The sequence below is a fragment of the Eptatretus burgeri genome, chromosome 4, assembly GCF_056783735.1.
Source record: "Eptatretus burgeri isolate ZD-2024b chromosome 4, Ebu_testis_v1, whole genome shotgun sequence".
In the NCBI taxonomy this organism is placed as follows: Eukaryota; Metazoa; Chordata; class Myxini; order Myxiniformes; family Myxinidae; genus Eptatretus; species Eptatretus burgeri.
The window spans coordinates 122499503-122516339 of record NC_140964.1 but is presented as its reverse complement, the minus strand read 5'-3'; the positions used below and the strand labels follow the sequence as shown (position 1 = coordinate 122516339).

At 44.0% G+C, this 16837-nt stretch overlaps 2 protein-coding genes across 2 annotated transcripts in view; one reads left to right on the top strand and one right to left on the bottom strand.

Annotated features, from left to right (window-relative positions):
* Nucleotides 1-16837, top strand: part of LOC147029009 (tetratricopeptide repeat protein 39B-like) — a 144270-nt gene that overhangs the window by 30940 nt on the left and 96493 nt on the right. The gene's annotated exons all lie outside the window — the stretch shown is intronic.
* Nucleotides 235-1527, bottom strand: LOC147029011 (uncharacterized). Its single transcript, XM_085876108.1, has 2 exons — nt 1325-1527; nt 235-973 (listed from the first exon to the last, which is right to left on the bottom strand). Exons 1-2 carry the CDS (start codon nt 1525-1527, stop codon nt 235-237), a joined length of 942 nt encoding a protein of 313 aa, XP_085732234.1.

Sequence of the window (16837 nt, the reverse complement as noted above, 5' to 3'; positions counted from 1 at the left end):
CTTTATCTCTCTATTCGAGCCACAGTCCCGAGGGTCACGTTTCTCCTTTTACAAAGGGACAAGGGTACTCAATTCCCAATCGACTTTCACTTCCAGATTACAAATCTCTGTCATTCTTTTCACACCCCAACTTCCCGCTGCCTTCAACATATTTCCCACAATTCCTGTCGACCGTCTCACTTTTCTCCTCTTCATTGCTCTTTTTGCTTCCTCCTCAGTTATCTTCTCTGCCGGTCATAAAACTGTGTTGCTCTCTCTGTTGCCATCCCATTCATTCTCTATATTCAACGGCCTTTCCATATATCTCTTCCCTCTTCCTTTAATTCCATCTGAGTCCACAACGATTTGTCCCACTTCATCCTTCAAGCAACTCACCCCCGTCACATCAAACCTTTCTCTCGCTATCTTCTTTGCAATCGTAAATACCACTCTCTGACCCTCTTCCGAATTCAAACGTTCTTCAAGCATTTTCCTATGTGCCTCCTTCGCCTTTGCTACCTCTTTCTTTGCAGCCTTCTTGGCTACCTTATAACTTTCATGTGCTGCCTCTTCTGCCACCGTTCCCTTTGCCTTCTGCCACTCCTTGAACCTCTTCCTCTTCTTGTCAATCCTCTTTCCAACTTCTTCATCCCACCACCATGTTTCCGAGTGCCTCGGTGGTCCTTTTGTCCATCCACATACCTCGCCAACGACTTCCAACAGACTATCTTTCATTGACATGCAACCACTTTCAAGCTCAACCACATCATCCTCTACCATACTCAACCCCTCTCTTAATGCTTCCTTCACTGTCACCTCTTTCAACCTCCACACCTTCATCCTTGGTTGGTACTTCACCCGCCGAGCTCTCCTCGCACCTTTCATCCTTTTGTCACAGAGAACCAAGCGGTGATGTGAAACAGCCCCCTCCCCCGGGATCACCTTTGTGTCCCGGAGATTCTCCTCCCCGCCTCTGCATTTGTCGTCGACCCACCTGACGTATATGTAAAAAGCTTATTATCCACTTTCTGGAATTGAGTATGACAAATCAACAAACTCCAAAATCCTTTCACCTTCTCCATTCCTCACACCATATCCGTTACCCCCATGGACTCCCTCAAAACCGTCTGGACTCCTTCCCACATGTCCATTCAAGTTTTCTCCTCCCACAACAACTTCCTCATCTTTCACGTTTTCCATCAACTTCTCGATCACACAACAGAACTTGTCCTTCTCTTCGTCGCTCCGACCGACCTGCGGGGCACATGTCTCTCCTGTCCTCAATGATGATATGCCATTTAATATGTCACTGCCTTTCCCATTTTTCTATTGCTCATCTTGATACCGCGATGGTTGCACCCTCCCAGTGCCCCCCTCACGTTTCCTCTCCTTGCTCCTTTCAGATTCCTGCACCCCTACTAGCAGCTCCTCCTCCCCATCCCTAATTATATGGATATCAAACATTTGAGGCCTCTGCTCCAACCTGACAGATCTCTCAATCCAGGCCCTTGCCGATAAACCGTACATCATCTGTTTAACAGAATCCATCCTCCCACTGGACGTCCCTGACGACTAAATGTCTCTCCCTCGCTATTGTCTTCTCTGGTTTGATTGACTCAAACCATATCCTGCCTACAGAGTTGCACTGCAGGTCAAGAACCCCATTTCCTACTGTGCAAGTACTGCTCTTACACCTTCCAAACCCCAGGAGAACCACTGGCTGTGATTTACTTTCCGTTTCCACCTGTTGTTTGCCTGCGTGTTGGTTGTACCATCCTCCAAACAGTGACAGCTCCATTTGCAGCTCGACCTCTCTCTCTCGATCTCTCTCGATCTCTCTTGATCTCTCTCGATCTCTCTCGATCTCTCCCTCCCCATTTCGCTCGCTCTCTCCCCATCTCGCTCGCTCTCTCCCCATCTCGCTCGCTCTGTTCTCATCTCGCTCTCTCCCCATCTCGCTCTCTCCCCATCTTGCTATCTCCCCATGTCGCTCACTCTCTCCCCAACTCACTATCTCCCCGTCTCTCTCCCCGTCTCGCTCTCTCTCTCTCCCCGTCTCGCTCTCTCACTCGCTCTCTCCCCGTCTCGCTCTCTCTCTCTCCCCGTTTCGCTCTCTCGCTTGCTCTCTCCCGGTCTCGCTCTCTCCCGGTCTCCCTCTCTCCCGGTCTCCCTCTCTCCCCGTCTCCCTCTCTCCCCGTCTCCCTCTCTCCCCGTCTCCCTCTCTCCCCGTCTCCCTCTCTCCCCGTCTCCCTCTCTCCCCGTCTCACTCTCTCCCCGTCTCGCTCTCTCGCTTGCTCTCTCCCGGCCTCACTCTCTCCCCGTCTCGCTCTCTCCCCGTCTCGCTCTCTCCCCGTCTCGCTCTCTCCCCGTCTCGCTCTCTCCCCGTCTCGCTCTCTCCCCGTCTCGCTCTCTCCCCGTCTCGCTCTCTCCCCGTCTCGCTCTCTCCCCGTCTCGCTCTCTCCCCGTCTCGCTCTCTCCCCGTCTCGCTCTCTCCCCGTCTCGCTCTCTCCCCGTCTCGCTCTCTCCCGGTCTCGCTCTCTCCCCGTCTCGCTCTCTCCCCGTCTCACTCTCTCGCTCTCTCGCTCTCTCTCCTCTCTCTCCTCCCTCCCTGACAACATGAATTAACTTTTAACCACTCATCCCGACTCTTTCTTCATTCCTCATATGTTGATTTCAATTGTCACCATGCCAATTGGTTGGGTGGTATCTCTCTGCAAGTCATGGCACTTCAGCAAAGGTCTTCTGTGACTCCATGAAACTGACTCGATCTGTAAACCTTCTGACCCGGATTTCTGTCAATGGCAAATCCTCCCTTCTGTATTTGGTGATGACTAATTTCTCCTGCTCTTCCTCTGCTCCAATCGGTCATCTCATCAGATGCTTGTGAAGGTCATCATCGCTCTCGCTATTCTTAAAGAGCTGCATCAGTGCTGGCGAGTCTGGCAGTTCACTCAAGCTGCAAGCAGTCATCTCACTTCACGACTGGTATCATATATCTACCACCCCTGACATTAACTCAGCCTGGGAATTCTTCCACAGAAACCTGCTCTCTCTCATGCACAGATTAATCCGATCTCATCTTCCGTTGTCATGTCAATCCCCCCTGCCCATTGTACGCTGAATGCTTTGGTGAGGCAGATGCCTTGAAACAACCTGCCGATGCCTTGGATGCACGCGATCCACCAGCAACTCCCTCCAAGTGAAACTGCCAAAGTCGAGAACCACTGCTCACCTCCACTCATTTGTTCCTCTTGTTTTTTTCCCCACTTGTGGAACCAACTTCCACACTCTTCAATCTCATTCTTCCCTCCTGGTCTTCAAGACAGTTGTTCACTGCCATCTCAAATCACCCCCATCCAAAACCATGATCTTTTCTACAGACATTAAACCATCCCCCACCCCTCCCTAAATTTTGCTTCTGGTTCATCTTGTCCACCCCTTGCGTTCTCCCTGTCCCACCTCACCGTTGCCCGCATCCCTTGCTGGTCTACCTCCATCCATTTTCTCCCTTCACCTTGCCGTTGGCATTTGTTGCTTCTCCTCCCGCTGGTGCTTTTGTTATGTTGCGTCCTGATCCGTTCTGTGTTCTAGCTTTTCCATGAACCTTGACTATGTATACAAAAAAACCCCCCAAAAAACCTGTCTTCTCCTCCTAGAAGGCAAATTCAACCAAAGGTAACCTCAGATCATTCCAACAAGTGTGTCCACTCTCAGGAGAGGAAAAAACATCTGGCCAACCTCAATTTTGAACTTTCAAACTTCTCTCCCTCTTCCAAAACCTGGTGGCATCTCGTTAAGTCTGTCTCTGAGTTATGCTCCTTCTCGATCCTTTCCCTCACTTCAAATGGCGCCACAGCCGACTCCACTCGTGAGAAGACCGAACGCCTCAATTCTGCATTTGCTTCAAAATCTTGTGTCGCCAACCCCTCACTCTCTGCACCCACCCTACCTTGTCACACCCAACTGTTCCTGAATTGTGATCTCTGACCATCAGTTTACATTCAGACAAGGTCACTGTGTCTTTTGCACCTGAAAATGTGGAGAAGTTTATAACAACCCTCGACTCTGGTTCTGCAATGGAGCCAAACGGCATCAGCTCACGAGTCCTAAAAACTGCTTTGCTGCTCTTGCACATCCTCTTTCTGCTCTTCTCACCCTATCATTTGCCCTTGGTCATCTTCCATCTGCTTGTAAGTCGGCCAACATCGTTGTATTACATAAACTACAACGGCACATGGTGCAGCGCATGCCTCTGCCAGGCTGAACAGTTTACGTTTTGTTTCCCACTGATAGGCTGGATCTGGATCCGAACTTTAACCAAAATCTAATCTGCTTGTTCTTGTCACTGACTCAACTCATCCACCTAGTTTTGTCATAACTCGTGCAAAACATTTCGAAATATCATGCCATTTATAGTTTTTGGCCCGATCTCGCAAAGGCGAAGAACCACTTTATAAATGAAAAACTTCTCGTATCCGGATCTGGATCCTGATCCGATTCTTCACCAATATTGAATCAATTTGTCCTTGTCATACACCCAACCTGTCCACCAAATTTCCTTTGAACCTGTCCACAATATTTTGCGATAATCTGCTCACAGACAAACGGGTGAAAACGTAACCTCTGTCCACCTTCTGTAGCAGAAGTAACAAGGTACAAATACGGATCCCCTTAACTACAGACCCATCAGCTTGCTTCCAACCGTCAGCAAGGTCATGTAATCCATAATTGCAATAGACAGCAAATCCTTCCTCGTCTGCAATGGCTTGTTCTTTGACAATGAGTTCACATTCAGACCAGGTCATTCTACCTTGGACATGCTGCTTCTGCTTTCCCAACAAAGTATGGAGGCCCTCGATCTCACATGAGCTCTGATCGTTCTTGAGCACCTCTGATCCTAGATTGTGCTGTTGTGATGCCACGCCCCTATTGGTCTTTTATTTATGACTGGAACACCTGATCCCTACAGGAGCAACCGGGGAAGGTGTGGGGGGAAGGGGATCATGATCACGTGTACGTGCATACCAGCAGATAGCACTTTGTTAATATTTTGTTTAACGGCCACAATTATTCCCACGTTATTGTGGGGTTGGCTGGGGGTAGCTTGGCCCAAGTCTTTCACAAACTGGCTGGCCAGGCCTTGATGTTTGACTAAGGTTAAGGCAGTAATTTGTAATTTGTTCAGGATGCCACCTCAACCTCATGTATTCTTCATGAGGGACACCGTGGGATCCTTAAAGTCCAGCAACTAATGTTGGCAGATGAGACGCCAGTTTGACATCCATCTGAGAAATGGCACACATTAATGAATCGCCTGCCTGTAAAACACCAGGATGATGGGATGACAGCTGGGTCTGGATTCGAACCCAGGCTAGACAGCTGAGAGGAGAGTGTGCATAGCTCGCGGCCATCCTGCCAGCTCCCATGTTAATATTATTATCATTATAGTGTACCATTATCATTGGATGGAATTGACCGATTAATTTGTGATTTGACGAAAGATATAACTTTGATGATATAGAGGCTGGACTCAGGATTGGAGGAAGATCAGGCCAGGTCAGGTGTGGGAGCATCCACCAGAGCAGCGTGTCGCTGTGTGCACTTTCCGTCGGCACTCCAGGGGCCTCCGTCTGGCCACCCCCCAGGCAGATGCCAGGCCCATCCCCATCTCCTTGAGATGCTGATCAACCTGCTGCAATCACGAGGCACATCATCGGCACATTGGCCTCCTCCACTCAGGAGACTCCGTCGCTGAGAAAATCTGATGAGTAGGATTAGCATCAGCAAAACGAGCCATATCTCCATACAGCCGCAGCTGACACTCATGGATTATGCAGGTGACAAATCTCATTTGAGTCTCTCTCAGCGAGCGCTCGTTAGACACAAAGTCTGACCAGCGATAGCCAAGGATTTTCCGAAGAGACCTGGTACCAAAGAAATCAAGTCTCAATCTCAGATCCCTGGTCAGAGTCCAAGTCTCACATCCGTAGAGCAAGACTGGAAACACCAAAGACTTGATGACTCAGACTTTCGTCCTCCCACACAGGTACCGACTGTGTCACACCACATTATCCAGTGAATCCATGACTCCCCAGGCCCGACCCCAGACATCTATTGACGTCTAGCTTGCAGCCAGCAGAGACATGAATATCACTGCCAAGGTAAGTGAATCTCTCCGTGACCTCAACATCCTCACCACAAACAGGTACAGACAAGATAGCAACATCCAAGATGTCAATGGAAGCCTGGATCTTAGTTTTTACCAAGGAAACCCGTAATCCCAGCGGCTCCGACTCCTCATTCAGCACCTTGAGGGCCCCCAAAAGGATATCTAAAGTCTCCGCAAAGATGACTGCATCATCTTCGAAATCGAGGTCAGAGATCTTGACATTCCCAAACGATGTACCGCAGCTTGATCTCTCCGGCATCCTCCCTGGAATCCAGTCTACACAAGTGCTGAAAAGTGTGGGGGCTAGTACACACCCCTGATGAACTCCAGTAACAACTGGAAATAAGTCAGAGATGGTACCACCACACTTCACAGCACTCTCAGTACCAGAGTAGAGTTAAGACATCAAATCAATCAGTTTTGGTGGCACCCCACAAAGACCAATAATCCTCCAGAGGGCATCCCAATTCACTGAATCAAACGCTTTACAGAGATCAACATAGGCTGCAATCAGCCCCTGCCGAAACTCTCGTCTGTGTTCAGTGAGGACATGAGGAGCAAGGATACGGTCAATCGTTGACCTCTTTGTTGTAAATCCTGACTGCTCTGGACGCTGGTGCTCAAGCAGATGGTGGCGAACCCTATCAAGAATTATCCGAGCAAAGACCTTGCCCGGCACTGAAAGCAGCGTCACCCCTCTGTCGTTGTTGCAGTCTTGGCGATCACCCTTCCCTTTCCAGAGAGGAACAACAAGGCCCCTCTTCCAATCAGTTGGGATGATGCCTGTGTTCCAGGCAGAGAACAGAACTAAAACTGCATGCAATGACACGAGTGCAGGATTTCCACCAGCCTTGAGAAGTTCGGCATGGATGCCACAGATCCCTGGAGCTTGACCACATTTCAACCGGTTCACCGCAGCCCGTGTTTCCACAAGCGAAGGTGGACCACAGTTGATTCGAGGGTCAGCAACAGGGATTGTAACACCCTTGACGTCCAACTCGACAGCTGGGGGATCAGCCTGGTACAACCGCTCAAAGTAACCGGCCCAGCGGGTCTTCACTTCGGACTCCTCTGTCAAGAGCCTACCACTCTCTGCTCGAACTGCAGTGCTCTGAGGGATGGGCTTGGAGGGATGCAATGCGCAAATTCCCCTGTAAGCGGGACAAGAATCACTTGACCGCAGGTGACCGTACATGGCATTATAACATGTTAGATCAGGTTAATAGCGAACACAGTGAGCTTCATCAAGATATCTCCGCATCATCAAAAAATAATTTTTAATCATGATTTACATTATTTGATCACTGATCCCGAATCTAGGCCGAACTCACCGGAAATTGCGTACACAGTTGTGAACAAGTTATAGGTAAAGTCAGAAGCGAATGTAAGAAGAATTCTACGTTCGCTTCTAGTATTTTTTTTTTTTAGATGAGATCCTGTTCTAGGCGGTGTAGTTGTCGTTGTGAAGGTAATGTTGAGGTAATATTAATTTTTTTCAGATGATATCCTGTTCTGGGTGGTGTAGTTGTAGTTGTGAAGGTAATGTAGAGGTATAATGTTGAGGTAATATTAATTTTTTTCAGATGAGATCCTGTTCTGGGTGGTGTAGTTGTTGTTGTGAAGGTAATGTAGGGATATAATGTTGAGGTAATATTAATTTTTTCGGATGAGATCCTGTTCTGGGTGGTGTAGTTGTTGTTGTGAAGGTAATGTTGAGGTAATATTAATTTTTTTCAGATGAGATCTTGTTCTAGGTGGTGTAGTTGTTGTTGTGAAGGTAATGTAGAGGTATAATGTTGAGGTAATATTAATTTTTTCGGATGAGATCCTGTTCTGGGTGGTGTCATTGTTGTTGTGAAGGTAATGTTGAGGTAATATTAATTTTTTCAGATGAGATCCTGTTCTCGGCAGTGTCGTTGTTGTTGTGAAGGTAATGTTGAGGTAATATTAATTTTTTCAGATGAGATCCTGTTCTAGGTGGTGCAGTTGTTGTTGTGAAGGTAATATTTATTTTTTAGATGAGATTGTGTTCTTGGTGGTGTTGTTGTTGTTGTGAAGGTAATGTTGAGGTATAATGTTGAGGTAATATTTATTTTTTAGATGAGATCCTGTTCTTGGTGGTGTTGTTGTTGTTGTGAAGGTAATGTTGAGGTAATATTAATTTTTTTTTAGATGAGATCTTTCTCGGCGGTGTAGTTGTTGTGCAGTTAATGTTGAGGTAATATTTATTTTTTAGATGAGATCGTGTTCTCGGCGGTGTAGTTGTTGTTGTGAAGGTAATGTTGAGGTATAATATTGAGGGAATATTAATTTTTTTAGATGAGATCCTGTTCTAGGCGGTGTAGTTGTCGTTGTGAAGGTAATGTTGAGGATTTTTTTTTTCAGATGAGATCCTGTTCTAGGCGGTGTAGTTGGCGTTGTGAAGGTAATGTTGAGGATGTTTTTTTTCAGATGAGATCCTGTTCTAGGTGGTGTAATTGTTGTGAAGGTAATGTTGAGGTAATATTTATTTTTTCAGATGAGGTCCTGTTCTCGGCGGTGTAGTTGTTGTTGTGAAGGTCATGTAGAGGTATAATATTGAGGTGATATTAATTTTTTTAGATGAGATCCTGTTCTAGGCGGTGTCGTTGTCGTTGTGAAGGTAATGTTGAGGATTTTTTTTTTTCAGATGAGATCTTGTTCTTGGCGGTGTAGTTGTTGTTGTGAAGGTAATGTTGAGGATGTTTTTTTCAGATGAGATCCTGTTCTAGGTGGTGTAATTGTTGTGAAGGTAATGTTGAGGTAATATTTATTTTTTCAGATGAGATCCTGTTCCAGGCGGTGTAGTTGTTGTTGTGAAGGTAATGTAGAGGTATAATATTGAGGTGATATTAATTTTTTAGATGAGATCCTGTTCTAGGCGGTGTCGTTGTCGTTGTGAAGGTAATGTTGAGGATTTTTTTTTTTTTTCAGATGAGATCCTGTTCTTGGCGGTGTAGTTGTTGTTGTGAAGGTAATGTTGAGGATGTTTTTTTTCAGATGAGATCCTGTTCTCGGTGGTGTAATTGTTGTAAAGGTATTGTTGAGGTAATATTTATTTTTTCAGATGAGATCCTGTTCTCGGCGGTGTAGTTGTTGTTGTGAAGGTAATGTCGAGGTATAATATTGAGGTGATATTAATTTTTTTAGATGAGATCCTGTTCTAGGCGGTGTCGTTGTCGTTGTGAAGGTAATGTTGAGGATTTTTTTTTTCAGATGAGATCCTGTTCTCGGCGGTGTAGTTGTTGTGAAGGTAATGTTGAGGTAATATTAATTTTTTCAGATGAGATCGTGTTCTCGGCGTGTAGTTGTTGTTGTGAAGGTAATGTTGAGGTATAATATTGAGGGAATATTAATTTTTTTAGATGAGATCCTGTTCTCGGCGGTGTAGTTGTCGTTGTGAAGGTAATGTTGAGGATTTTTTTTTTCAGATGAGATCCTGTTCTAGGTGGTGTAGTTGTTGTGAAGGTACTGTTGAGGTAATATTTATTTTTTCAGATGAGATCCTGTTCTCGGCGGTGTAGTTGTTGTTGTGAAGGTAATGTAGAGGTATAATATTGAGGTGATATTAATTTTTTTAGATGAGATCCTGTTCTCGGCGGTGTAGTTGTAGTTGTGAAGGTAATATTGAGGTGATATTAATTTTTTTAGATGAGATCCTGTTCTCGGCGGTGTAGTTGTAGTTGTGAAGATAATGTTGAGGAATTTTTTTTTTTTTCAGATGAGATCCTGTTCTAGGTGGTGTAGTTGTTGTTAAGGTAATGTAGAGGTATAATGTTGAGGTAATATATTTTTTTTAGATGAGATCCTGTTCTTGGCGGTGTAGTTGTCGTTGTGAAGGTAATATTGAGGTGATATTAATTTTTTTAGATGAGATCCTGTTCTCGGCGGTGTAGTTGTAGTTGTGAAGATAATGTTGAGGAATTTTTTTTTTCAGATGAGATCCTGTTCTAGGTGATGTAGTTGTTGTTAAGGTAATGTAGAGGTATAATGTTTAGGTAATATTTTTTTTTAGATGAGATCCTGTTCTTGGCGGTGTAGTTGTCGTTGTACAGGTAATGTTGAGGATTTTTTTACCTTCGCATTCTGCGAAAGGTTATGTTTTGGTCGGCGTGTATTTATTTATTTATTTATTTATTTATTTATTTATTTGTAATCTTGTGATTCGTATAACTCAAAAAGTATTAAACCGAATTCCATGAAATTTGGTGGGATGATTGGTTATTAGCCAGGAAGCATTTGATTAGATTTTGGGATCGTTCAGGTCAAAGGTCAAGGTCAAGGTCACGAAAAGGTCAAAATCGTCTTTTTACGATAACACGGTCAATTTTTATTCAATTTGCATGCAACTAACGCCAAAATGTTCAGAATTCAACGCCTCATCTTGTGATATGCAATATGACACAATGACGCCCATACTCTTGTTACCGGTTAGGGGTCAAAGGTCAGGGGGGTCACAATCTTGAAAACGAGATTACCTTCTCTTGTTGAAACGTTGTATTCACCGAGCTTGCGAGTGAAGACTCGCCAAAACGACGTGAGTTGATTGTTGTTTACTCCGTAGCCCCCGAAAGTCGGGGGGGGTCATGACATTATAGATATGTGGTTTGTGTCATAAGACCATTCATATAAAACCAGTTCCCCACACTCATACCAAGAACAAAAAAAGTAGTGGCGGCGAAGGTATGCGCTCTATGAGTGCCCGTTCTAGTTTTCAGATGAGATCCTGTTCTCAGCGGTGTAGTTGTTGTTGTGAAGGTAATGTTGAGGTAATATTTATTTTTGCAGATGAGATCCTGTTCTCGGCGGTGTAGTTGTTGTTGTGAAGGTAATGTTAAGGTAATATTTATTTTTTCATAGCAAAAAGACTGTTTAATTTGATATATTTAAGAAGCGAATGTAAGAAGAATTCTACGTTCGCTTCTCGGCTTTGCCTATTCCATATTAGCGAACGCAGTGAGCTTCATACTTAACGCGTGCACGTGAGAGAATAGGAAACAACAACAACACAATACCCCTGACTATTTGGAATCCGTGTCATTAGCTATGACCTTTTGCTTCTGCTTGTTTTTAAACGCTGTGCGGTGTATAAACACGATTGGGTTTTATTTCTATCTTGTGAATATTACTTGACCTGTGCACATGAGAGAATAGGAAACAACAAAAACAAGACAATAACCTGGCAATTGTGAATCCGTGTCGATGGCTACGACCCTTTTGCTTCCGTTTTTTTTTTTGTTTCTGGTTTTTTTTTTTTGTTTCCGGTTTTTGTCATGGGGAATGATGCATGCCGGGAGATAAAGGCATCGTCGGAGACATGAAAGACCCAAATAATATCAGACATGGTGTGTATTTCCTCCACTGATTTTAATAAAGATATCTCCCGCATCATCAAAAAATAATTTTTAATCATGATTTACATTATTTGATCACTGATCCCGAATCCAGGCCGAAGTAACCGGAAATGGCGTATACAGTTGTCAACAAGTTATAGGTAAAGTCAGAAGCGAATGGAAGAAGAATTCTTCGTTCGCTTCTCGGCTTTGTATATTCCATATTATAAATATAATATGTCCTCTATCATTCTCCTGATGATGGATATTTGGAAAACGTACCTCCCCATTCTAAATTTCCCAAAATACAATCTACTTCTGTGAGGGTGTTGGGGGTGGGGGGAGGGGTTGGGAAACATCGCACAACACAAAAAAAAACCCTGAGGGAGGGGATATTATTTTGTCATAACATTAATATTATGCTATTATAATTATTGGTGTTGTTTCACTTTTGGTATGAGAAGCGGCCTTGGAAGAATGCCACCATTAGCTACCTTAACATGGTTATACACCTTGACACTCTCCCCCACCCCAGGTGGAAACCCCTCTTGGGAAGGCAGGGGCAAGTTAAATCATATCGTATAGAAGGCCTTCATCACATCGAGTAAACTCAAAACTTCTTCCAGTTTAGTAGCGAATGTTTAAAAATGTAACTGTACGTTGGACAGAATTGACTGAAACGTTTGTGGTTTTAATGATTTTTACGTCCAGAAGGTGTGCCCCATCAAAGCCATGATAACCTATTATACACCTCAACATAGAGTTAGTGCAAGGTGCAACCACCCCCTTGGAGAGAGGGGGGAGTTAAATCACTCCAAGCTCCATCATATGACCCTTAGTCCTCCTGTCAAGTTTGGTTGCGATTGGATAAGTAACTACCAAATATATCGCGATCAAAAAAACAAACAGACAGACAGACAGACAGACAGACAGACACCAAATTGCGTATTTTAATGAGATGGTAAGATTGTTTGGACGATATTTATCATGTTTTATATGTGACTGCATTTGTATTGTGCTTTTCATTCTGATTGGATATAGAACGAGACAACAACTTCTATGTTGAAATGTGAGTAATTTCACATGTCCTCGAAGGTATATATTGGAAGACGAAGCAAATCAACCACAGTAATCATCTTTTTTTTGTTCCTATTCAGCACAAGGCTGTGGGGTAGCATCATTGGCTGAGCGTGCGTCTCTGCCGCAATGCCCTCTGCTGGTTATGGCAGGAATTTGGAATTTGTTCATCGTGCCGGTGATAGCACGCCGACTATTCGTGAAGGACACCGTGGGATCTTTAACGTCCCACCATCTAATGCCAGCAGATGGAATCCCAAGTTTAACGTCCATCCGAGGGACGGCACACACATTGAAGAATCACCCTGCCTGGTTGACAGTTTATATCTGGGTCGCGATTCAAATTATGCTGTGTGTCAGTTTGACTTTATTGTGTTGAAATCATATTGTGTTGCCGTGCTGAATTGTGAGCCAGTGAGGGGATTTTTTTTAAATTAAACTTGCTCTAAGTACATATTGTGATGCAGAGATGAACTTTTTAGATGCTGGCATGAAGAGGTCAAAGGTCAGTGGTCATGCCAGGTACAAATGTGATACCTGCGAACAGCTGAATGGATTTAAATTAAATTTGGTACAAGTACTGTACGTGTAATTTTGTAATAATGTCGATTGGAGGCAGATTGGTTGACGTCGAGACGGTGCCTTACGTCTAGTTTTCTCATCTAGTGACCGACTGGTTTGTTTCATCAAAAGACAACTACACGACAAACTCGTATTTCTTTATGGGTTGGTCTCGTGATTACAGGGATCATATACAGCAGGGTTTCGTCCAAAGTTCATTTTGAAGCAGCAGTGAAATGTTATAGGACATTAATTATACATTGTGACGATTTTAACAACTGATGTGGACATGGGCACATAAACTGACACAAAAAGGAAAAGAAGATTATGGACGATTGTGTTGAGACCAATGTATGATATATGATATGATATCATAATCCTTTGAACAAACAATTGCGATCTGCTTATCAATTAGGATTTCCACCTTGGATCCTTCCATGTGAAGAACATGATTTGGTGGGGGTACGTCAACATTGTGCAAGTTGATGAAAAAGGTTTTGGATCACATTGGTGCTTCCCGACGCTTCATTTCTTGTGGTGGTTATTCTTCTTCATGAGTGGTCAGGATGTGGCTGCGGGTACCCATCGTTTGTTAGGTGTGCACCTGTGCCGTTGATTCGGTGCCCTCGAGGTTAGAGCAGGAATTTTTAATTTGTTCGAAGGCCAACAATAGCTCAGGTACTCATTGCGAAGGCCACCGGACAATCTTTCCCATTCACCGACTCATTCTGGAAGACAGGACTCCAGGTTTAATGTTAATCCGAGGGATGGCATCCACATTCATGTCTTGTCCTGCCATGTACAATTACTGAAGTTGTAGGTACACACCATTGAATGAGATTAAAATATACTATGGAGGTGGATGAAGTTGTTGTTTTTTATGCCTCCGCTGATGAAGTCGCTGGAGGTATTATGTTTTCGGGTTGTCCGTCCGTGCGTACGTACGTACATCCGTGCTAATTTTCTCTGTTTTCTCTGCAACCGCTTATCCGATTGACGTGAAATTTTCACCTTTGGTGTGATGACTCACGTGGAATGTTTTAATGATAATTATGACATCGTAGGTCACATGGTCTGGCAGCCATGTTGGAAAAAAAGGAAAAACTTTGAACCTCCATCTGCGCAACTGCTCCACGGAGAAAAATTAAACTTGGCACGTGAAGTATTTCCCATGGGAAACGAGTGTGATTTTTTTTTTTATGATATCATAGGTGGCTTCGTTCTGACATCATAGTTGCATACGTCAAATGCTTTATCCGATCAGAATGAAATTTTTTTGAGGGTTATCGAGGGCTAAATTGTGTGTGTGTGTGTGTGTGTGTGTGTGTGTGTGTGTGTGTGTGTGTGTGTGTGTGTGTTTTGGGGGCAGGGGGATTTGTGACATCATCATTCACGTGGTTCGACAGCCATTTGTTTTGTTTTTTAAACATAACCTTCAAAAATCTTCTCAAATGGCTGAACAGATCGAGGTGAAACTTTACAGGTATGATCGCCTGTCCATGAGGAACAAAAGGTTCTCCATCTATGATGTCATAGGTCACATGGTTTGCCAGCTAAAAAAAATTTTGAAGAATAAATCTTGCAAAACCTTCTCCAGAATGGCTTGACAGATCGAAAGGAAACTTCACCCACATGTTCCCCAAGCTCAAGGCCCTGTCACACCTTGACGTTTTAGTCAGCGTATGGCAAGGTATCAACATGTATGTAAAACGCTGGCGTACACTGAACTATTGATGTTTTTTTTCTTCCAGTTTTGGACGTATTCATAATGAGTTGGACGTATGCATAACATATTAGTAACGTACACAGAACGTTTCAATCACATATAGATAACTTATATCAACGAATGCTGAGCGTGTTGTCAGCGTTCACAACCTATGCCCAATGATAATCTAACTTATGCGTAGCGCGGCAGCGTTTCGCTCAGGATCACATGGCGAAGGCTATTAAATGGCTGCGGCTCGACGATTCAAATCATAACCGCACTAGACATCGAAGTGTCAAGCCGCTGTCACACCTTGACGTTTCAGCCAGCGTATGCCGATGTATTAAAAATTTGCCGACTATGCTGGCACACGTCGAATACGTTATGGGTAAGTTTTGTATACGTTAAGAGCACGCTGAAGCACGCTGGCATACGTCGTAGTACGCCGAGTAAGTCGACAAATTTTCAGCATGTTGAAATTTTTTCGACGTATGCCGGCGTATGATGCACACATTCCGCATACGCTGGCCATAAGTTGTAGGCACGTTATGCGATCGTTGACACACGTCGACACACGTTACTTGTAAGTTACTCATAAGTCGAAACACGTCGAGGTAATGTTTAGCGAACCCGAAACTAATTTCTAACCTATGAGTACCGTGCTTTGAACCTATGTGTAACGTATCTCCAACGCATATTCACGTATGTAGATGTATTTGACGTCTTCCGGATGACCACAGAACTTACTGAACGTGTTATTAACTTACAGTTACCGTGTAATGGCGTATTGGCAGCGTTTAGGGGAATTGGTATATACAAATGGGGTTCACACAGGAGGAACCCGTCAGTGTTCCAGACTCCATGGGTTTATTTTGTTGTTTGCTTGTTTTTTCTTCGGCATGACGGTGATGTTGACGCTTAGATTTCTAGTGCGGTTATGATTTAAATCGTTGAGCGGCAGCCTATTAATTATATTATATTATAACCGCACTGGAAATCGAAGTGTCAACATCATCGTCATGCCGAAGAAAAAAAAAAACAAAAAAAAAAACCATGGAGTCTGGAACACTGATGCTAAACATTACCTCAACGTGTTTCGACTTATGAGTAACTTACAAGTAATGTGTGTCAACGATCGTGTAACGTGCCTACAACTTATGGCCAGCGTATGCGGAATGTGTGAGTCATATGCTGGCATACGTCGAAAAATTTCAAGCATGTTAAAATTTGTCGACGAGCTCGGCGTACTACGACGTATGCCAGCGTGCTCTTTATGTATACAAAACTTACCCATAACGTATTCGACGTGTGCCAGCGTTTTCGACAAATTTTTCATACGTCGGCATATGCTGGCTAAATCGTCAAGGTGTGACAGGGCCTTTAGGGGATACCAGGGTGTTCACGAATATAATTAATAGGTCACATGGTCTGGCAGCCATATTGGATTGAACGAAAATCTTTTAAAGAAAATTTATCTTGAACCGCTTCATCAATCGATATGAAACTTCACATTCATGATTGAGTCGTCATATGGAATGCATGTTTTAAATTTCAACCTGATCGGACACATGGCCTGGCAGCCAGAATTATTTAATATTTTGAATCTGGGTTCAGGAATTTATATCAAACTTGGTACAAGTATGTATAATTATTTAGTAATGTGGGCAGAGGCATATCTGTCGACTTCGTGATGTCGAAGTGTGCCGTTCTAGTTTTAACATGATCTGCGGTTTGCGAAGAAGCTGCGACACAAGTCTTACACACATCCAGCCAAATCTATGACACAATGCTGGACTTGACTTCAGACGAACACAGTTGCTGACCTTTGAGGAGGAGACATAACTTCCGAGATGACCTGGGTACTTGCAACACTGTCTCGATGGCATCGCTTTTCTCTTGCCATTTTAAGATCCATTTTTAATCACTTGACCAGGGTCATAATTGAACTGCCGCCTTCCAAACTCATGAGCACACCCTCTCTCACCATTAATCATG